We start from the raw sequence: 23,336 nt of genomic DNA, 5'->3' as shown, positions 1-23,336 counted from the left end.
ATTTGCAGATGGATTGTTTTGATTAAGTAGCAATAACAAATACTAATACAAAAATGCAGCTAGCACAATATAAACATAACGTGATAAAAACATGATTATTCGTTTTTGCAAATAAACTTTTCAAATAAATAACAAATAAAAGCTATTTGGCAAGTTAATACATACTTTGAATGTAGATCTCTTGTTTACTTGCATGTATGTGCAACAAACAACATTTATTTAGTTATTTAAAGGATGAATCGATTGCGGTTTTCCTCAACACTCAAGTTATTGTAAACCCCGACCAAACCTGAGCTGTATATTACAACTGCTAATAAATGAATCAAATTATTGACCAATCCTTTAATTTATTCTAAATAAAATATGATTGTGCTTAAATTTAGAATATAGAAAATAGTTTAATGTATAAAATGTGTATATATCCAAGATTTGCTTTTATAGGTCAGTTTTGCTTTTTTAAAGAGCAAAAGTAATACATTAATTGGAGGTAATTACATGTTTTAAGTGTTGAGATGTCCCTTTAAATTCAGAAAAATAGTTGAATGTATAAAATGTGCAACATGTAAAAGAGGTCCTCTTTAGACAATGATAGTTTTGCCTTTGTAAAGAGCAAAGTGGAGTCACATCACCGAATCAAGTAAGATAACAAAAAGCAACATGCAAATTGAGTTCAGAACAGATTCTGTGGGCAAATGTGAACAATTACCACATTTTCACATTGTTGCTAAAAAAACAAAGACGTCACACGTGTGAATACAGGGGGCTATATCGACACACACAATTCATTCTTCAAATCCTGTACAACCACATAACAGGAAGGAAAAGTCCCCTACAGACCCACGCCGTTAAATCTTTACACTAACAACACGGTTTAGTTAAATTAACATCTGTTCCTAATTGATTCAATTGAGCTCTGTACAGGTGAAGCACTAGCCGTTTCATATGCTGACTCGGCTTTATCCCCGATGTTTCCAGAGATACTGATTTAGCACCTTTCTTCTATTTTCATCTGTTTCCAATGCCGCTGCTGAGCTGAGCTTAGAGAAAGAAGAATGTGTTTCTATAATTCTCCTTCCGCAAGGTGAACAATGTTGTTTATAAATGAACTCATATTACATTATCCTCAAAAGTAATGGAGTAAATTTCAGTGCAGTTAATCAATGATCACTCTCGCTAATATTTATGCATGCTTTGTGTATTTATGCTTATTAAAGTGCCACGTAGTTAACTTGGCGGGCGTTGAAATCAATTGAAAACTGGATGTTCGGTATATGGCCCTGCTATTCCTTTCCAGAAACGTTAGCTCTGTTACAAAGCCGACTAAACTAGACAACATTCAGAAGCATCCTTTGAAATCCCACAATGCATTTCGACAAAAGTGCAGATAGACTTATTCTATATTAGAATTTAGTAATAAGATGATTTAATGATTTAATTAAACTTGTATTTGTGTATCCTTCGTTAAAAAAGGGTCCATGGAATGTTTCGGCGAGCAGCTTATTACGATTTACAGTTACGTTTTAAGTTAAGCGCCCTCTAGTGAGGATAGGTTGCTATTAAATAAATGAAAGGTTAGCTTAGTAACATGATATAGTGCGCGATTCAAATGAGTTATTTTTATGAGTTATTGCTATTTTTGTAGTACACATGATTGCTGCCTTTGAAGAATGTTCTGAATATTAATATGTGAAGTTTTAGTTGTAGACAGTTGATGGCATGACAGATCAGTTTAAAAGTTTAGAAACGTTATACTTCAAATCCATCAGCTCACTGTTGCAGTCTTTGTTCGGCGGATCTGTTTCCTTTGCCTAATATACTAATCACTTAGATAAGTGTGAAATTCATGAGCCGTATGCCAGAGCCACTACATTTTAGCTGCTCTGTGCGATCTGTGGTGCATTATGGGAGTTCGATCCACCTCCAATGACCTGAGATGGGGCTACGCAGAAGATGGAGTGAAACAAACAGTTTTAGGTCAATCAAAATGTCAGTGTTGAATATGACTCGGTCTACTATTGAGGCACCGCGACAGTCATCTCGGGAATTTTTGGGAGGCCCACCTGTATTGAGTCTGTAAAACACATTAAACGTGCTTTACAAGTGTTCACGAGCCCCTCGGCCCCCTTTCACTTCATGGCATGGAAATGTAACATCTGTTTCTGAATGTCTATGCTCGAGTCTTTTGATTTCTACATTAAAGGTAAATAAAAAACAAAGTTGTGTCTGTTTTAGGACGGGTGTAGAGATAACAACATTAGATATAGCCTAAAGTAATGGTATTACAAGAATAGTATTGAATGTGTTTATTAAAAACACATTTCTTATGAAGAATTACATTTAATTTACAAATGTGAAAAATTTAACATGCTTTTTGTAATCCCAAAATTAATTGGTGATCATCACTAAAATGTATTCTATTGTTGTTATAATAAATACCTCATAAGTATTTAATAAATATGTAATAGATTATATATACCAATAGTCTAATATTAATAATGTTAATGAAAGATAACAAGATAAAAGTTTTTAACAACGACGTGTGTTTTCAGATATCATCACACAACGGTAATACATTTGCATCCATAGAAAAACAGTAGGCCTATATGCCAACAAAAATCATTACAAAACACACAGAAAGCAGATACGTGACACAGCAGACACGTGCACAAAGTCAAGTCAACAAACAGGGCCAAACACACGTGCGTTCAGAAACTTCCTATAATGGCCGAACAGCCCTACCTCAGCCCTGATATTCCCTTATTTATTTATTTCTGATGGTTAGTTCTCGCAGCACTCGCAAAATTAATGTCAGCCGGCAGAAAATAGACACAGAAAGCTAAAATTCAGCACTTTCTGGCCACCGAAGTTATTTGTCAAGCTAACAAGGAGGCGAAGAGGCTCCCTGTTCCTGGGAAAATATATGCCATCGAATCTGCAGCTTTGGGTACGGCCAGGAGGTGAATAAAAGCAAGGGATTCGGAGAGGAGGAAGAGAGGGTTATGGACGTCACGTCTGTCAGACACACATTCATTGTTACGCCGACTGGAGATGGATGAACTGACCGCGGAACAGACGGGCGTTTATTCACGACTGTAACACGGGTGACTGTGCAGACTGCTGCAGTCTGAAGTGACTGTAAAAACACCAGCGATACGAGCATATAAAGATATACAGTAAACACTGCTGCTCGCCTCTAGAATACCGGTTTAAAATAGTAGATTTTTTATATAGTAGGTTTGAAATTGAAATGCTTCATTTTTTTGTATATTACTTTTTATTGATTCCAACACACGGTCATGATCAGTTAATCTGTGATGTCATTGATAAAAAGTTCGGCGATTAATCGCATCCAGAATAAAGGTTTGTGTTTACATAATATATGTCGGTGTACTGTGCATATTACCTTTGTGTTTATATAACACATACACATTCATGCATATATTTAAGAAACATAAAATATAAAAATAAATAAACGTTTTTATCTAATTTAAATTATAGGTAAATAGCAATAATTCACTTAAAAAATTAAATATATATGTATACATTTATGAGTATGTTTTTGTAATTATAACTACAAAATTAATATGCACAATACACGGACACATATTATGTAAACACGAACGTTTATTCTGGAAGCGATTAATCTTTTGACAGCCCTAATAAAAAGATTTCCTTTTTTCACATTTATTTTTCTTTTGATCCTTTTTCCTGCCTAATTAATGAGTTCAGAAATAAAAAATAAGGATCCCACCACTGACCCAAAAATGAGTCTCTCTCTATTTCTATTCAACATCGCAGATTAAAATGAGGTTTAATTAAACACAAGGCATAAATCTAAAGAGAGAATGAAAGAGGGATGACCAGAGGCAATAAATGCGGATGGAGGGGAGAGAGAGAGCGAGAGAGAAAGAGAGAGCGGGAGGAATGCTGCAGGCTACAGGAAGTACTAATGTCTTCAAGTGTTGTGTTTTGAGTGCAATATATTAACCAGATCAAAAAATTCAGAAATATAGAGAAACAGATAAAAGGGGTGTTTAAATGGCCTAAACTTGCACACATAACCCAGAACGGTCCTATTTTTAGGACCCCGTCAGAGTATCTGACTCGTCGAGGTGTTTTCTGAAGCCGTGTGTGCCGGGTGCTAACTGAGCACATGGCGGGATACATTACACAGGTCTGAATCCAGCCGCGGGTCAGGAGGATGAGAGCGTACAGTAACGTTTCTCCTTGAGTCTCTGTGTATTTTTAACTGTGTGGTCGAGCGAGTATCAGGAGCCGATGCTAAATATATCTCATATCCTTATTGGCTTCGGTTACATTCAACACAGACACACACACACAGTGGAGGGTGCGCTGTATAAGACAACAAAATGAATTGAATTGTGTACTTCAAAATTGTTTTAAACAAAATAAACAATAATATGTCGTTTTATTACGTTGACGATACTGTTGCACTGCCAATGCGATAACAACCCAATTTCACAAATGAAAGTAAATGTATCTGCATGTGCGGATAAAATGAAGGCCATATTGTGACTTCATCTAAAAAATACTGCAAAATGCTGATGTATCAACTCAGAAACCAATACTGTCCTATTAGATGAACCCACAGCTAACAAGAACTAGACCACACGCACACGTTTACTTATCTATCTAAATGAGGACATTCCACAGACTTATATTGTGTTACACAGTTAGTTAGAAACACGGTTACCTATAGATGATTTACAATAAAACGCTTTTTGTTTTTATAGTATTTGCTCAAGTATCGCCCACTTTTGGGTAAAAATGTGTGTCCAAAATAGTTGGAATACACACACACGCACACGCGCGCACATCATGGTTTTAATGATAATTGGTCAATCCTACAAACCAAATTTTAGCCAAACATGTACGGACAGATTTCAGTTTCTGGCCTATACCAGGCGATGGCATCGCTGGGGTCAGTTTATGTTAAGATGAACAGTCAAGTGCATGAAAGGCAAAAGAAATCTCTCTTAAGTAAAATTATGTGTCAACCTGTGTCATTTAAATTCCCAAACATCACAACTTAACCCATTTGTATTTCTAACATGCCTGCTAGCCACCGGCAAGCGATTTCATTGGTAATGTGTCAACAGATAAAGACACCTAAATATATAATATCTGAGAGTGTGAGAGAAGCTAAGACATAAGACATGCGTTGTGGGTCGGTATGTATCCATCATGGGTTCTAAAGCAGATTGTTACAATCTCATTTGATAACATTACAAGTAAGCACAATGCCTGTTATTAATTGAATATTGTATAGATTGTTTTTACAACCAGGAAAAAAAACAATATTGCAGTTGACAGCATTCAGTGAAGCATATATTGCACTTTTTTCTATTATTATTAATCATGAATAATCATTTAAATAATATTTGACTACTTACAATAAATATAAACTATTAAAAAAACGTTGGTCTTACCTCAGACTGCAGGGGCAAAGGGCAGGGGACAGAGGTCATATCACAGGTGTAGAAACTTTCGTGACGTCCTTCCGTGATGAACAAAACGAGAAAGAGAGAGAGAGAGAGAGAGAGAGAAAGAAGATTAATATAAAACCATGGAAACGTTTAACACTTCAACTGAACATCAGGTTAATCAACAGAGAAAAAAAAGTTGTTCAGTTTTTATTAAATACAATAATAAATCTGTTAGTTCTGTCTCACTCTAGCAGTTTACAAAAAACCCCAAACAAACACAAACATGTTAAACTAAAAACATATTGTATCTTTTAAATGTCAGTATATGCAGTTAAAGTTCGCAGTGATCCAGCCACACATCTCTCTAGACTATCGCTGATACAAAAGTAAATCCTGTTAAATCCCTCGACCCAGTTCAGTTCACAAAGCCATTCATTCTGTTCTGTAATCACTGCGGGCCCGCCTGAGTGAACTTTGACCTCGCCGTGCAGCAGACACGAGATATTTGTGTTCGGAGCATTTCTGTGAGCTTGAAACATCTCCAAAAACAAAAAAGATTAGCGTGCAAAACGATACATTAATCTCACACAATCGTTACTTCAGCTTGTGAACAACATTTAAAACCACCACTAACAGCTTTTAAAGAGACAGCGCAGCAGTTAAATGTTCACCCACAGACCAGGTACTTTCACAGCATTTCTTTGCCTGCAGACTATTTTTCCGTTTGCTCGCATGAGAAGAAGTACAGCACGATTGATTCTACAGAAAAATAATCTTTTTTTTGGTTGAGGGGAAATATACAGGAAAATATCTATTCAGTTATAACTTCACAGATTTTTGAATTTGTGTTGAATCAATGTTGCAAAAAGCCATTCAAACTAATCTTTTCCTTACATTTTTGGAAACTTAAAGCTTAAAATATAGCGCACAGATCAAATACACTACATTTTTTATGCTTTTTAAAACTTAGCTGTATAAATCACTTTACTCGTATTGAAAAGAGAAGCTCAGTCATTCTGCTTAACAGGACTGTACAAAGAGGCATCACTTCTAAACGTCCTCACACCCCAACACGTGTCGTGTGGTCCGGTGATCAAACATCAACTCTATACAGCTTCAACATCTAATATTAGGGTAAAACAAAGAGATGTAAATGTAATTTCATTTACCACAGCAAATGCCTTTTCATTATAGGAATATAAATGCTGTCCACAATTGGCATTTGGGGAATATAAAAAAAAACACTCTCACAGTTTTAGCATAAAATTAATAAAAATATTGTAATAAGCCATCTAAAAACAGAACCTTAAATTAAGCCGTTTTTTCATTACTTGCTTGTCTCAGACAGCATCAGATCAGCATTAATATATTATATCAAACAGTCTTTCAGCAGAGACAATTGGGAATTCCCTTTTTACCCCTCACAATTTTTCTTGTACCAATCCGTGTTCTCATTATTGCTGTAAGCGATTGACTTCAAAGTGAAAATGAACTGGTTTGCAATGTGACAGGTCTTTCACTGAAAGCGGAAATGCACACGTGATGAACGTGTGCATGTTACTAAAAGAAAGACAACGCTATGGTATCAACGACAAACAAAACACTCCAATAAAAGTATATTATGAATAGCTGTTAATGAATACATGTTTGCTTACTATTGAAAGGGATAATGTACCCCAAAATGAAAATTTGTCATCATTTACTTACTATCATGTCATTTCAAACCTGTATGACTGACTTTCTTCCGTAGAACACAAGAGAAGATATTTTGAAGAATGTCTGTAGCCAAACAATCTCTCTTTTCTTTTTTTCAAGGTCGTGCAGGTCTGAAGTGACAAGATGTAAATGGCAGATTTTTTTGAATAAGCTCCCCTCAAAAGAAAATAATTATTTAAACTGAAGGTAATTTTGAGATCTCCCCTAAATATCAGCGAGCTGTAAGCGACGGGGTGGTGTGGTAACGGCAGGTGCTGGGAAACGAAACTTCGTGGAGGCGGTTTATTGATACAAGAGTGGCGCGGAACAGCTCAAGGACTCGCTTTTGTTTTCATATTCTCCTCACTGATGTGCTCTCTGCCACAGGACATGACATCACTCGCCGGGGTCGCGGCCCGCCACTGACTCCACGACGAGAAAAATGGAAAGAGGGAGAGATGAAGACGAGAACAGAAAGACTTGGGAAGTGGTGCTCTGTAGGTCACCTTGCCTGGCTGTGAGATCAATGTCGCTTTGACTCCCTGGTTAAAAAGGAGAGAGATAGAGATAGAGAGAGAGAGAGAGAGAGAGAGAGAGAGAGAGAGAGAGAGAGAGAGAGAGAGAGAGAGAGAAAGAGAGACTGCAGCTGAGACACCTTGCCAGTAAATCACCTTGCCAGCTTCATTGAGATGCAGGTATTACAGATAATGGGCACAAAGCCAATGCCTATAGTACCAACCCACTCACGCTCAGCCATGGTCTACTCAAACTCTGTCATACTTGTGCAATTAAAGGGATGGTTCACATTTTTTAATATTTATTTAGATATGTTTCAAAAATGTCTATTATAAACAAGAACCATTGGTGTGATGTTGCTCTTTTTGGAGCTCGACAGTGGTCACCATCCACGTTCATTAGAGCACTCCTATTCATATCTATTTATGAAAGAGAAAAATCACAGCATGAGAGCGAGCGTATGAATCTGATCTCGGTAAACTATCCTTTCAACATGCTTCTTACAGCCATATCTCAAACCATTGTATGATTTTTTTGCACGGCTGATTTCCGTCAACATCTCCGATAGCGCCTCCCAGAAACCTTTCTGGAGTCTCAAACATAACGCAATCAACAAAAACACATCCATTCCCACAGTGTAACGGCGGAGGGAAAGTTAAATTATTATCTTTTCAAATAGCTGCTCTATAACTCAGGTTTACAGAGGCAAAGAGGGGCCCGGGGACGGCGGGCATGTCTGCGGATGATGGACGCACGTGGCAGGGACATAAACTCCCTCCTTTAAATCACTCTAAATGGAAATGTTTAGCGTGGAGAGATGCAGATGAGCTTGGATTCAACGCCACCGAGCGTTCTGTGCTCTTAGAATGAGAAAAGGCAGCGATATCACGAATGCTGTAACGCCAGTGTAGACTAAAGATAAAATGGCTTCAGAAAGTGGGGAGAGAGTTCGATGCGTTAATTATACTGAATGTGTTTTGTCTGTTTTGATTTAGTCATCAGTGGTCTGTTCAAAATATCATATTGAGTCAATAGAATTTGTAAAAAAATTAGTTAAATAACTATTTTCTTTCACGTTTGTTGCTTCTTTATAAATTCCCAGAATGCATTTCTCCAAATTATTTTGTCAACAGAATCGACTCTGGCACGGGAGTATTTCTTCGAGTTCCACGAGGCCTTTCCCTCACGACAATCCTTTTTAATCCACGCTGTGAGAAAATCACTCTGGGCGGCACGAAAAGTGCCTGCCAAGCTAAACATCGACTCCCAGCAGAGACAATGTCTGATATGATTAAAGATATTAGCCCGTAACACTGTTGTATGTAAATGATTGATAAGTCGATATGCATGAGATGAACTGTGATTTCCTATTGTTGACCTCGGATGCAAAATACCGATATTGTGACAGAAGACAACTATATTATCTGTAATAACCTAATCAGGATTGCCCGCAACCAATGATTAGGGCACATATGGTGTCAATATCCCACTGCTGATTAAATTAAGCCGAATCACAGGCTGTGTGTGCATCTACGTTCGTTGTGATGCGTGCGTGTGTATGAACACACAAGGATCTCTGTGAACGTGTTGGCCTTTTTGTGTGCACGACTGGTGCATATGTTTGGTGATTTGTGTTAGCTGCGTGTCGGTTATGGAGCCGAGGTGTGAAAATATACACGGTGTGTGTAATGAGATCCAGTGACTTCATTCGCAGGTTGAAATGAAATGTTTGCTTCATATACAGTATGGTAATGTGCTCTTTCATCACAGCCTGATAAACAGAATGCATTCAATACATCATTAAGTGTCTGCTCGTGTCTGATCATCTTAAAGCAAAGCAGCTCTTGTTTGATTTCCCCGTGATCCGTTTCTCATTTGCTCTGATACAATTCAATCAGTTCGACACTCTTGGCGAGGTTTATCTTTTATTGTTATTTTATGTGTCATCTTTCTGACTGTGTCTATCATCCGAGGTCACATGGCAGTGCTTAATGATTCCTAAAGCAAACAGGCTGAAGCTAAACTGCACCAACCTTCGAGTCTATAAAGTAGACATAAAAAAACTCAAAGTAGATACGTCTTTACATGAAAATCTCAAAACTCTACAGGAACAAAGAGTTTCCGTTCTGAACCTGCTGTCATATTGCTCAACTGTGACTGTGGATCAAAGTCACATCGGTGGTGTCATTAACTAGATTTGCGTTTCGACCTCATCAAACAGAAAAGCCAGAAATTACAGCCAGATAACCCACTCAAAAGCCACTCGAAACTCAGCTGGGGAAAATCACCAATGATTCATCTATTTAAAGAAGCCTCTGTTTTAATCATGCGAGAAATCATTGTGTTTTCCACAGTGCACTGCACAGCCGAGCTCAGGGGCCATTGTATGAAAGATGGGCTCTAAATTCCTCCGAACACGGTTTGTTAAGGGTGCGTGCGTCATCTGTTTGAAATTCAAATGACCGCTGTGACGATGAGCCGCTGCCTTTTGACAAAAAGCCCCAAATTCAGACATCCCACACACTTTCACTACTTTTTCCAGCTGTGTGCCCACATCCTGTTTGGTGTTACAACAGTGAAACTTTGAGTCACTGTTTTAATTGAGCTGGAACTCATGGTTCTGGTGATTTGAGAGAATGTGATTGTGATATAGACAGAGAGGAAGATGGAAACGTAGACAAAAAAGGTGAAAAGACATCAAGAGAGATTGGTGGATGATGGTTGAGGCAAAAACAGAAAGGAAGATTTTTCATTATATTTTCTATAAAAAAAAAAACTTAGACCCCAAACACACTATTTGTTTAAGTGCATTTTGGGTAAAAGTATAATTAGTGTTCCTAATAAGTTAATTAACTGCCCTTGTTGCCTTAAGACAAGGGAGACTGGTAGAAAACAACTGAGGTAAATGAATTGTTAATAGCATTTAGAGTCAGGTGATCACTGCTTTCAAATCCCCCAATAAATAATTGCGTTAAAGCAATCATATATACAAGTGGAGGATTTGTGTTTATTTAAGATGACATGAAAATGATTTAAAGGCGAAACTGTTTGTCAAATCCATGTGCGATTTGCGCAATATCCCCGTTATTACAATGGCACATGCGGGCACAAAAAAACTCTTTTTATATTAATGTTTAACCGAGGACAGCAAAACTAAACCACAGTGTGCGATAAGAGCGAGTCTCAGTTTAAAATGCACGTTGGCCGAAATGAGATTTTTGCGGATGAACCCAAGTGTATTTGAATGCATTTTGCTTTCTTTTTCCTTAAAATTGTTTTAACTTCAATATAGGTTTATTTGAGTAATTAAATTAATATAATATCAGTATTTATTTGTTATAACTAATATTCAGAAAATAAAATATGCATGTTCAGAATTTTATATAGAAATAGCCTACCTGGAGCGCAGGCGCCTTTAATCATTTTTATCAACAATATCACTGTAAACAATATTATCTCAAGATAATCTTTGGACCAAAAAATATTTTAACATTATGATAAGCTGGTTATTTAAATGCAATTTAAGTGAAGTCGGTTTAATAACTGTTTGCTGGTTTTGTGCAACTCGAGCGAACTGTCACGCGGCAACAAGTGAAATCCTGAACTTTTCTCCATAACTAGAAACTATTGTAAACCTTAAACCTGTAATATTTAAGTCATGCAGAATATTCAGTGGTGCTGTCAAAATTGACTATAATAAGGCGTCATCTAATAAAATACACAAGAACAGAGTATTTGTTTTTAAATGAACATTTATTGATTAACTATCAATTTTTAAGATCAATTAATCGATATCAAATACTAGAAAGATTACTAATGTATAATACTCAGACACCAGCTGGTTTAAAGTCTACATCAAAGTTAAAATTCAGCTGGTAAAAGGTTTTATTTTCAACCTGTGGATAAAATGTTTTAAAGCAATTAACTCCAAAAGATTTATAATACACGTATGCATTACAAATAAAGTGACATTATTAGCCTACTGTTTAAAGTTTGAGGCAAAAATCCTAACAAATAACAGTTTTGACTGCAGTATTTCGAGCGCGTGCCAAGACACACTTTTAATTATTCATTGAGATACAATATTTTTTAACTTTAATGAGAATACGTATCAACACTTAAGTCCATTCAATATTTTGAAATCGTTCATTTTATGGCAATATGCAATATGTGGGGTGTCACACTGTTACAGTTGTTTCAATTAGAGGTTAGATGTTGAACAAATGTCTCTGGATCCGAAATAATACTTTCTTCTTTTCAAAGCATAAATCCACGTGTTATAACTGTAAATGGATACCTGCTGTGCAAAAAAAAGATATGGCAAGTGCAAGAACCATTGAGACGATGAGAGGTTTCATATAGGGGGTGAATACACACTTTTTTGCTCAAAGTCCCAAAAAAGTGGATAAGACCAGACAATGGGAAATGAATGTAATGTCCGAGCAATCCATTGCGGTATAAGAAAGAAAAAGCTATAATATCGTCATCCAGCATGACCAGCATGTGGAGTCGAACATGACATAGAATAAATACATTGAATAAGTTCTGTACATCAACACAATAAAATGAGACGTGTAGCACAATATAGCTGGAACAATGTCACTCACGTAACAAAAAAACGTATGAGAGAAATGACAGATGATAAAGAGTTCAAACACTTCTCCATTCATTCAGTGAGTGCAAACTCGCGTAACCTGTCATCTGAACTTGACAAAAATGTAAAGTTAAAAGTTACGCAACACGAGGCATAGGACACCGTGAGAAAAAATTAATGATATTACACTTTCAAGAGAAAAATAAAAGCAAGCACCGCTCGACAACGGATGTCCTATCGTCCAAACCGAAAAGCGACTAAAAGGTGAAGCAAATTTCTGAATGGAATGTGAAAAGCCTTATCTAAATAGCAAAAATAGAAACAAGCAAAAAACAGGAACGAAAGAAAATATACGGGAGGGAAAGGGCGCCCAATCCAACAAAACGCGAATAATGCGCGTACGAAACTTTTTGCCATGTGTTTCACCGTGCAGGTGAGCTCGCTTGTCTGTTTAAGTGCCGATAAACTCACATGAAAAACTCCGGAGATGAAGGGTTGTTATCGCTGCTCGATCCGTTTTCTCTGAAGCCGCTGCTGATGAGCTTCTCGTATTTTTCTTTGTACGCGTCCCTTTCGCGCACCAGTCTGGAGATCTCCAGCTTGAGGTGGTCCACCTGCTGTATGAGCTGGGTCTTCTCGCCCTCCAGGACGTGCCTCTGCTGGACCCGCTTATAGCGACACGACTGGGCATAGCCTCTGTTTTTGAGGGTTCTCCTCTTCTGTTTGAGTCGGATGACCTCTTCTTTGCTGACCCCCCGTAGCTGACGATTGAGCTCGCGCACGGACATGGTCACCAACTGGTCGTCCGAGAAGCGATCGTCCAGGTGCATGTGTTGGTGGCTGGCGGAGTTGCCGTTGGACTGCATGCCGGCCGAAGGATGGTGCCCGGAGGGGTGGTGGTGATGGTGGTGGTGGTGTGGTGCCCCGTTCTGCGCTGCGGCGGCGGCGATGACCGCGGACACCACCGCGGCAGCGGATCCCATCTCCTCCCCGGCCATGGCGCCTCCCGCCCCGGCTGCGCCGGAGAACTGCTGCCCTCTAGCATAGCCGTCGAAGCTCTGGAGCTGGTGACTGCTGTTGATCAGCGCCTCCACCGCGTCCTCGGGGCTGAAGCCCAAAGCCTCCGGGTTGAGCTGCTGCTGGTAACCGCTCATCCAGTAAAAATCCTCCAGGTGCGCCTTCTGCTCGCTCCCGGAGCCCGGACTGGGCGCCGAGAAGCTTGGGGAAGGGGGAACCGAGCTGCAAGGCGTGCTCATCGGGGTGGAAGACAGGGATCCCCCGGCGATCAGGCGGCTGCACTGGCTGATGCTGCGATCGGGCTCCACCGGCTCCTTTTTCACTTCAAACTTCATCAGATCGAAGTCATTAACATATTCCATGGCCAGGGGACTGGTGGGCAGGTCGGAGCTGCTCATTGCCAGTTCTGATGCCATCCTTTTGCTGTTGACAGTCCTCCAAAGGGGGTGAAGAGCAGCTGTCAAAGTGGTCGGGTTCGAGACAGCGTGAGCCAGCTTGATTTCTTTATTTAATTCTTCAAAAGCGAAGAAAAGCTTTCTCGAGTGCGGATTTATTTCTTTTTTTAATTCACGCGTTTTCGCCTCTCGCGCACGGACGCATGGAGGAGCGCGCGCGTCTCCAGTGCCTCTCTCTTTCCACGCGAGTGTCTGCGCGTCGCAAACATTTAACACCGCATGGCTTCTGTGGGTCTTCCTCTTTTTTTTTTTCAATAGTTTCGCAGGAACGAGGACCCTAACATGTATGTGAGTGGCAAGTGGATTCTTAGCAGGAGAAAAAAAAGTACTCCGGGCTTGTTCTAGAGTTTTTAAAGGATCACCGAGCATAGGAGTATAAAAGCAATGCTGAGTTTTATAGCCGCCCTGACGTCAGGTTTGAAATACGAAATTGACTCGGACTCGTAGCCAATAGGCTCGCGGAATCCGAGGGTCAATTTGCATACTAGAGAAGAAACAAAAGTTTTCCGAACTGTCAGAACTGACAAGAGAGCTAAACGAGCAGAACTTTAACTCTTTATCAACATTGAGTTCGTCAGAGATTTATAGCGTTTGTCAAACGCTTGGACGTTTTATTCTTTTTACTGAGGATGTCCACATGCTGTCGTTATTGCATTATGTAATGATCGAGTCGATAAATTAACGTTAGTTTAGTCATTTAAATGCTCGATATCTAAGATATAAATGTTAAAGGATTGACCATTCATTCTTACTTATTTACTGTCGCAACATGATGCTAGAACAATCATTGATTATTTTATTTACAAGTCAAATATTGTTTTAAAAGCCACGAACGTTTGATATATGTTTGAGATGTTTTATAATAACACTATTAATAATACAGACACTTCACAGCGGATGAAAATGCAGATGTAGCTAAATCAATTCAAACATCCACGTGGTTTTCACAGACAACGCTCCTTTATGTTGTTTTAATGTGATTATATTACTTTATATGATTTATTATTCCTTTTTCCACTACCAAAACGTGGTCGCAACATTTCGGCGGACCTGCGGTTTCAAAACTCAACAGCGCCCCCTTTCGGCCAAACACAACAGCATCTGTCCATTAGAGGAGCGTTTCATCTCTGGGTGTCAGCTCACTGTCAGATGTTTTAACGTTTCTAAAAGCTGTATGGGAGCGGTTTCATAATGACAAATCAATAAATCTTTCCACTACATATGCAAATACACGTTTTACATCTTCATAAATGTGTGTTAGAGTCAACGTACCATTCCAAATGTATATTGAAACAACAACTCGGGATGTTTTTTATCTGGTTATGCATGGACAATGTTTGATTGTTTTTAAGGAATATTATACATGGACCCACTTTATTATGGGATGTGCTAGGACATGAGTGCCCTTTAAATGATCAATAATTTGCTACAATGTTTAATTTGTTCTTTATATTTTAATATTCATATATGATTGTTATTATGTTTGTTAACATTGCAGGGTATTGAAAAACATGTAATTAAAGCACCTTGGAATTACATAATAATTTTTCTACCGCAATTACTTTTTATAACATGAAATATGTGAAACATGGACAGAGTTATGCATTACCTTATTTATTTTGTAGTACCACTACACACATCTTTTTAAGTGCACAAAAACGGCCCTCATTGCTGGAGGGTTTCTTATTAAGAGGACGGATTTTCTCTCAGCGCAGCATTAGCTCATGAGAGCAGACAATAAAGCGGACTATTCTCACAGGAGATATTGAAATGTGCTCCAGCTCTCTGTGGAAATTCCACGACAAGAAGCCACACAAACTACAAAGCCGCCAGCGTAGAAATAAAAATAAATACAAGCCCAAGGGTCCCAATAGGAAATAAATATTCTCTTAGTCTCAATGACTGTTCTTGGGGACCTAGACTTAGAAAATAAACATATTATTTCATTAATTAGATCACCCAACAAAAGCCTTTGGAGGCTGCTCAAAAGCACTGAATAAATATTGAATTTATGTCCCTTCTGACTGGGTAACTGCTCAACAATCAAGAGAAATAAAGGCAGTGAGACTATCTCACATATTTAAAGTAAATAGTTTTCCTCAAACTGCAAGTTTTTTTCTTTAGGGTAATGCTAATACAATGTAATGTGTGGTCTCACAACATTTTTTTCTGTCATTTGAAATATTTGTTCTGCTGTATGTAAGTCTTTAAGGTGAGGTGTCCCTCGTATGCCACATCATTAAATAATGCATCTCAGGTTTCTGATTCTGAAAAGCTGCACATGACTGATGGCATCTAATAATGATGAAGGTTATGATGGGGTACCCAGTACCTACAATGTTACAGATACAAGTACATGTTACTGATTTGATCAATGTGCCCTTCAGGTAGAATCTCACCTGAGGACACTTGTTTTCTACATGAACAATATAGAGAATCACAAGTGGTATAATAGTTATACTTTATTTCTAACCAGAAACAAATGCAAATTTTCCACAAAAATATTTCTGGCTACAAATAGAGTGCAGTAAAATAATTCATAGAGAGTGGAATTACACTCTCTCATCAGTTTAATTTGTATGAGCGATTTGGACAAAAATCATGTTGAGGTCACATTTTAGCCTTTAACCCAATTAGGATATTTGTATTGTGGCATAACTTTGAGAGCAATCAAACATGTTTACACCATTACTGTTTTAATAACAGCAATAAGGTCAGTATTCTTATATCACAAAGAAAACAAAACTCAATTATAAACTATTTGTTTTGATGTAAAAAGGGCAGGTTCATCATCAGGGTCAGATTTTACTGTGCAAGATTAAGAGTTGACACTAACAAGTGACGTAAATTCAATAAAGGTGGTGTTTACAAGACACAAAATGAACTTAGAACAACAGAACGCATGCAGGAAAACCCAAAAGAAACACAAAAAATAAAATTCTTGCATCATGTGTTCACCCTCATGTAAACCCTACACAAAAGAAGATATTTGGAGAAATGTTTCAATGGTATTGGATTCATTCAATGGAAATCAAAGGGGGGCATTGCTGTTCTTCAAAATGTTTTCTTTTTTGTTTTGGGTGAAATCATTTACGCTCAAGCTGCTAAAAGCATAGAATCCATTAGTGCCAAACAGTCCTTAAGCGTCCCGGCATGTTGAAAATTAAAATGTGAAAGTGTCCACCAGTCTATACACGATCCAATAAGATGAAAATGCCAATCCTTCAAGACAGAAATGATTCTGAAAAGATCCACAATCCAGACAATCGATTGACAGCCATGCTACTTCCTGTTTACTGTCATGTGACTGCTTACTTGACAGGTAGACCAGGTGACATTAAAACACATACAGTAAACATATATGAAATTGAAAAAGATAACATGTCAACTTATTAAAACTCTAATATCTTTTAATATAGAGTGGAAAAACATGAATCTGATGTGTCACATGGTATTACAGGCAGACGCTTATACATTATTACATCATTGTTGTGTGATAAGGGATACAAGGACGGTTGAATGAAAAGGAACTTGATTTGTTAACATTTCGAGAGCTTTTTCTTCCCTTTAAAGGGTTTCAGGAGTAGCAGCTATTGCTGTGGGGTTAAGAGACCCTTTGTGATCAATGAGCAGAGAAAGAGAGCGTGTAGAGGAACTCCTATAATCTACTACGATTCATCATATCTCATTTCTTGGCTCTTCATGTTCATATGAGCACATTACCAAGGTCTTTGTTAATGAGAGATTTTATGACCTTTCGGAATCCCCCCCCTTGAGAATATTGATGAATATTCTTTAAAAATAACCAAGCGCATGATTTACAGTTCATCCACATACATTTAATTATTGCAACCATTACTGAGTTCTCCTATTGTTTGAGCAATGGCTTCAGCTGTTTTCTTTTATTAAATCTTTATATGTTGTGCTCAAGTTGATGTTCTTTGTTCAGAAAGATTAAAATGGAGAAAGAAAACTGAGAAGACGGGAGATTTTGAATGCATCGTATACGGGTCAAAGACTTTCCGATGTCTACATCAGAAGAAATTTACAAAAGTAATTCATGTCCATAGAAAGCACATGGAATGTAAGTAACTGTCTTAGTAAATAAAATTTTTCGGTGGAAATAATGATACATTGTCATTCAGTGTGACACAATATTTATGTACAAATTCAAACAACATGCTTTTTCAGACTTGTATTAAATATATATTTTTTTATTAAATTTGATTGTGCTTTAAATAAGTAAATACATATTTTTGACATAATGACATTTTAGTGGGACGTCTGCTGTAAATCAGTGAAAAATTTATGATATTTATTTATTTACCACAAAAAACAAGAATGCAAATAAATGAAACAAAAACCAACAATTTAAAGCAGTGTTACACTTATTGTTTTACACTTAAACCCTTTTTCATCTTTGACCCATACAAAGTTTTTTGAAAATACTGTACTACATCACACAGTAAAGCTCTGATGAAGCTAATTCATATTTAAAGCAATCAATCAATAATTTCCTTATTCAAAAACAGTCTGTCATGCAACGACACTTTGATAAATAAATAAACGTGACAATACTGTAAACTACATTTTGTCATTTTCTAAAGTAAATGTAAGTCATGTTTGCCAGTGAGAATTGACCACCATGATGGAGAAATGTTGTGAGGGGCATTGTTATGTGCCTGCATATGTTCTGAATGTTTTACACTACTGTAAGTGGAAACAAATATGTGTTATAATCGTCCATACTGTAGATTTGGACTAAGTTTTTTTGTCTGTGTTATTTTAAGTGAAAATGTTATGTGTTATAATCTATAAGACAGTTCAGACTTTCATCGGAAGCCTCGCCTGGACTGCAGGTAACTTCCGGTCTGCGTTTGAAGTTTCTTAAAGATGGCTACAGAATCTGCAGATCTTGTAGCAGCGGGCAGATCAATATTTTATTTAAGATTATATTTAAATGAATGTTATTATTATTTTAAATTCTTATTTTATTGTATAATAATTGTATTAAATAAACAATCTGTGGAATTTTGATGCATGTTCATTTGATTAAATAAACAATTTGTTGAATGGGTCCTGTAGTTTTGACGCATTTAAACAAATAGTATGGTCCATTGACTTCTAGCGGTTCGATATGGTATCACAGTCTAAATTCAAAATGTTGGAGAGACAAGTTTAACCAAGTAACGCTTCTTCTCAGTTGTTTTCCTTCTCTCAGAAAGAATCCACTGGAATGTATTCCGGAAGATCAGGGCAGTCCATGAAGTTGTGCATGCGCAGTAAAGTTTGTTTATGTTGTTGCTTTGAAACCGTCAATACAGTAGCCTAAGTGGTTCACTACTTCCCTCACATACAACCCCAAACTGTAATTTTATTGTGTAAGCGTAATTTTATTATCGGGTATGTTACCGTTTTTTCTCTTTTTTTTACAGCGTAGCGTTTACCAATTTGGCAGCCCATCTGGCACCTCACAGAAATGTATCCAACCACATAAGCGTATGAAAGATTACATGCTGTTGTGTGATATGTTATTGACGTTAACTGAAATGTCATTAAAACGGAACAATATTTCATAAACATGTAGCCTAATATTAAGCTTAACATCTTAAACATAAACCAAAACAACAGTGAAAGGTTATCCAGTTTCTTAAGGAATTGAAATCTTGGTGATTTCTACAATCAACATTTTTACAGTGAGTGACGACAGCAAATGAAACTTTGGGGATCAACGTGTCTTGAGAAAACCAGCGTCGCACGTATACAGTACATATCAATGGCTATAGGCACATACATAACACATTTCAACCTGTATCCCTGCATTACAATTACATATATCTGTGCTATTAAGAAAATGTGTTTTATTGAGATATCTGGCCATACCGTACACATGTTGTTGACTCAAGAAGAATCTCTTTAAATTCCTTCTCCACCCTAACAGTAACTGACCTGAAAGTGTGACAGTACAGTAGAAGAAGGTTTGTTCATCACCATGCTTAGCCAATACATACCCACATCTTCCTATCTTCACTTCACCGGACAGTGAAAGGTTAGTTTGAGGGAAGATATCTTGTGGCTTGAAGTTATTTTCTGCATAAACATCTCGCGGTGAACTTTAATAAAACCATTCGATGCAAAGTAATCCACCATTATCGGGATTATGACGACATTCATTCATTATACAATCCCAGTGGGTGACTAGCTTAATATTCACCCACAATCCCTATTTAACAACGTCTATTAAATCCCAAGCTTAACACAAATGAACGCTGTGATTTCAATGAACTCATTTGAGGAACATTTAATTACCAGCTATGGAAAAATGAAATGTTTCTCCATAGGTTTCTCCAACTGTTGTAGCTTTTGTAATAGAATAAAGGAGACATAAAAGCTATTACATTGGTTGCTGTTTCACCACGTCGTCTCTCCGTGTGATTTTTTTATGAAGGGAATTAAAAAAATGTATTTTACCATATTGAGCTTCAACTCATGGAAACAAAGTGCAGTAATTGAGCAGAAGCTTCCCGCTTTTAGACTTCATCTTCTCCTATCACCATCTGGACTTTAATGTGCTCTCAATTTCTCTCCAGACATGTTTATCACTACATATCCACCTCTCTCTCTCTCTCTCTCTCTCTCTCTCTCTCTCTCTCTCTCTCCACGAAGACTTTACTACGCATCGGTTTATTAAACATAGATACTGACTGTACACTCGTGTAGAGTTTGTGTATGTGAATTGGTCTCTGCTGTGCATTGATTTGAAACCGGTTCTTACCTGGTATCCTTTCATTCCCATTTACACCAGAGAATATGGATCATTCATAATTAGGGCTGTCAAACGATTAATCGTGATTAATCGCATCCAGAATAAAAGTTTGCGTTTACATAATATATGTCTGTGAAATGTGCATATAAATGATGAATTAATAAACATAAAAACATACACATACATATTTATTAATTTAAATATTTTTCTTAAATATGTACATGTATGTGTATGTGCTTATAAATACAAAAGTATATGCACATTGCACAGACATATATTAAACCTTTATTCTGGATGCGATTAATCACGATGAATCATTTGACAGCCCTATTCATTATTATTGCTTTTTATTATTATTTATATATTTTTGATGTTGGTTGCAAAGGGTATTGACATTTACATCATCATCATCATCGCACACTAAGTTATGATAAAACAAGTCTTGATAAGACTCAATATTTTCCTTATAGAGAAAAAACAGAAACGTTTTAAAATTGGCCGCAAAATCTGCTTCCCTCTTCACACTTGAATATAAAGCCACTTTTGCACGTCAGACACATCATTTTGTTTACTTAACTCATTGTGTTAACTGTGACCCTCTCCTATAAAACTCCTCAGTGTTAGCGTGAGAAAGAAAGAGTGCGGATGATTCATTCGGTAGAGATGGGAAGCAACGTTCCCGCTCCGTTATTTATGTGTCGCGTATCGCCACAGAGACGCTCATTAATAAGCATCTCCCACCTGAGCTATTAGAGAGCAGGAGAGAGGCAAGATCTTATGCTCTGACCCCGGTCACCGATGCATCGCCACGGCAACAAGACACCTCACACACTGCATCATCCCACGGTCCCCATAAATCCACTCTCTTCTGCTAATGAGTCTGAACCGAGAGGCGACACTGACAGCGCCAGTCATGACTGGGTCATCGTGGGTAGAACTGGCCTGAGATGCCGGGAAGAACAGATTCCAGAACTGTTTCAGGGTTTGCATCAGGGGCGCTAACTGAAATGACTGTATTCCTGTGTGTGTTTCCTAAAGAATTAAGTTCTGAGAAAATGCTTAAAATTGAAAAAAAAACATGAATTAAAGTACAGCTCAAACCTCCATTAAGTCTCACGCTAAAAAGGAACTCTAAGCAATATCCTTTTTCACTTGAAGAGCTTCAAAGTTGTATTATTAAGAGGGAGCAGGCCTCGGGATAGTTCACATTACAAAACTCTTTATTGCTGTCGATAAAAAGGCCGGGGGAAAAGGTGGCAGGAAAACTAGGCATTTCACAGATGGCAGATGCCCAAGTTGATCTCACAAAGCCGGTGTTTGACTCATGCCCAGCTCATGTGCAGGGTGACCCGACCCAAACACAATAGACCATTATGAGGCAGCGCTGCAGGAAAGAGCCAGACAGACCCGATCCATTCAAACCGTAGAACACACAGGTGAGTTCCAGGCAGGCTTACACACACATGCATGGACACACACACAGCAAAACTCACGATTGCCAAACATTCCAAACAGATTTAATGATAAACCTCTACTGTTTCTCTTTAAAATAATTTTGGTTACATCTTACTAGTACATTTACACAAAGGCGTGTGGGTTTTTCTTGTTGACTATTATCAAGTACTACTTCATACTCACTAATTATGAGTTACAGTAGGATATATAACAATCGCAAAGTTTATATAATCAGTCGATTTATTGAAACTCCCTTAAGCATATGTATTGAATGTCAAAAGTTATTCATTTGGACCAGAAAGTTTAGATGATTTGACTTTACATTTATTCATTTAGTAGACAATTTTATCCAAAGAAACAAATGTGGGAGCGTTTAAAGTGATAGTTCACCCAAACATCCTGTCATCATTTACTCACTTTCTTGTCATTTCAAACCTGTATGACTTTCTTCCGCAGAACACAGAAGAAGATTGTAACAAGATTCAAAGTAGGGAAGGAAGGAGGCGTGAACCGGAAGACATTCATACCAAGTTTTAATGTAAATAATAATAGCCTGCGGTCCCTCACGGCCGACCACCGGCGAACAAAACAAACCACAACAAAGAATACTAAAGTAAAATGTAGGCAGCCACATCACGGTTGACTGCCGAACAGAAGAGCATGAATACAAACATAAAACATGTTCGGACCCGGTCCTCTGTCCTCCACGGTCCGGTCGCTCTTTCTCTTATATGCTCCCGATCTCCTACGTGATACGAGACCGGTCATTAACTCATTAACAATTACTCACCGGTCTGGAACCACGGTCTCGCCCCGCCTACTCCACTACAAAGATATTTGGAAGAAAGTTGGTAACGGCACAGCACTGGAACCCATTCACTTCTATTTTATGGACACAAAACCATACATATTTTAGATGATATTAATAATTTCTGAATATAGTAATTGCAGCAATAAAAAAATATATTTTGTTTTATATATTTAAGTGTGCCGTGTTGTTGGCTCTTAGAACGAAATGTTATAGAAATAGTTCACCCAAAAATAAAAACCCTGTCATTATTTACTACTATTCCTATTGTTATTTCAAACCTTTATAACTTTTTTCTTCTGCAGAACACAAAAGAAGATATTTATAAAAATGTTGGTGACCCCATTCACTATACTCCCATTCCGGCATAATAATCCAGGAAGTTTGCTTCCGTAACACGGCTGTAACAGGCTGCGTGATAAGACTGCGCCTGCTGCAGCCATGTTGCTGCAGCAAACTTCCCTTAATTATTACGCCGGAATCGGAGTATAGTTTCTAATCAAATCGACCTAGAAAATACCAAATTTTAATTTTCCGCCAGTCTTATTACATGATATCTACAGAAGAGCAAAATTTTAAATAG

At 37.7% G+C, this 23,336-nt stretch overlaps 1 protein-coding gene across 1 annotated transcript in view; it reads right to left on the bottom strand.

The window, feature by feature from the left end:
* mafb (MAF bZIP transcription factor b) overlaps positions 1-15,124 on the bottom strand; it is a 58,647-nt gene extending 43,523 nt beyond the window's left edge. The window contains exons 1-2 of the mRNA XM_056739609.1: positions 12,724-15,124; positions 5,451-5,518 (exon numbers count right to left, since the gene is read on the bottom strand). Of these exons, the coding sequence (XP_056595587.1) occupies positions 5,491-5,518; positions 12,724-14,093 (1,398 nt within the window). The 5' untranslated portion in view covers positions 14,094-15,124 and the 3' untranslated portion in view covers positions 5,451-5,490. The remainder of the gene's footprint in view (positions 1-5,450; positions 5,519-12,723) is intronic.
* Between the last annotated feature and the right edge of the window lie 8,212 nt (positions 15,125-23,336).

This window comes from Triplophysa dalaica, chromosome 24, assembly GCF_015846415.1.
Source record: "Triplophysa dalaica isolate WHDGS20190420 chromosome 24, ASM1584641v1, whole genome shotgun sequence".
Classification (NCBI taxonomy): Eukaryota; Metazoa; Chordata; class Actinopteri; order Cypriniformes; family Nemacheilidae; genus Triplophysa; species Triplophysa dalaica.
This window is presented reverse-complemented; position numbering and strand designations above follow the sequence as displayed.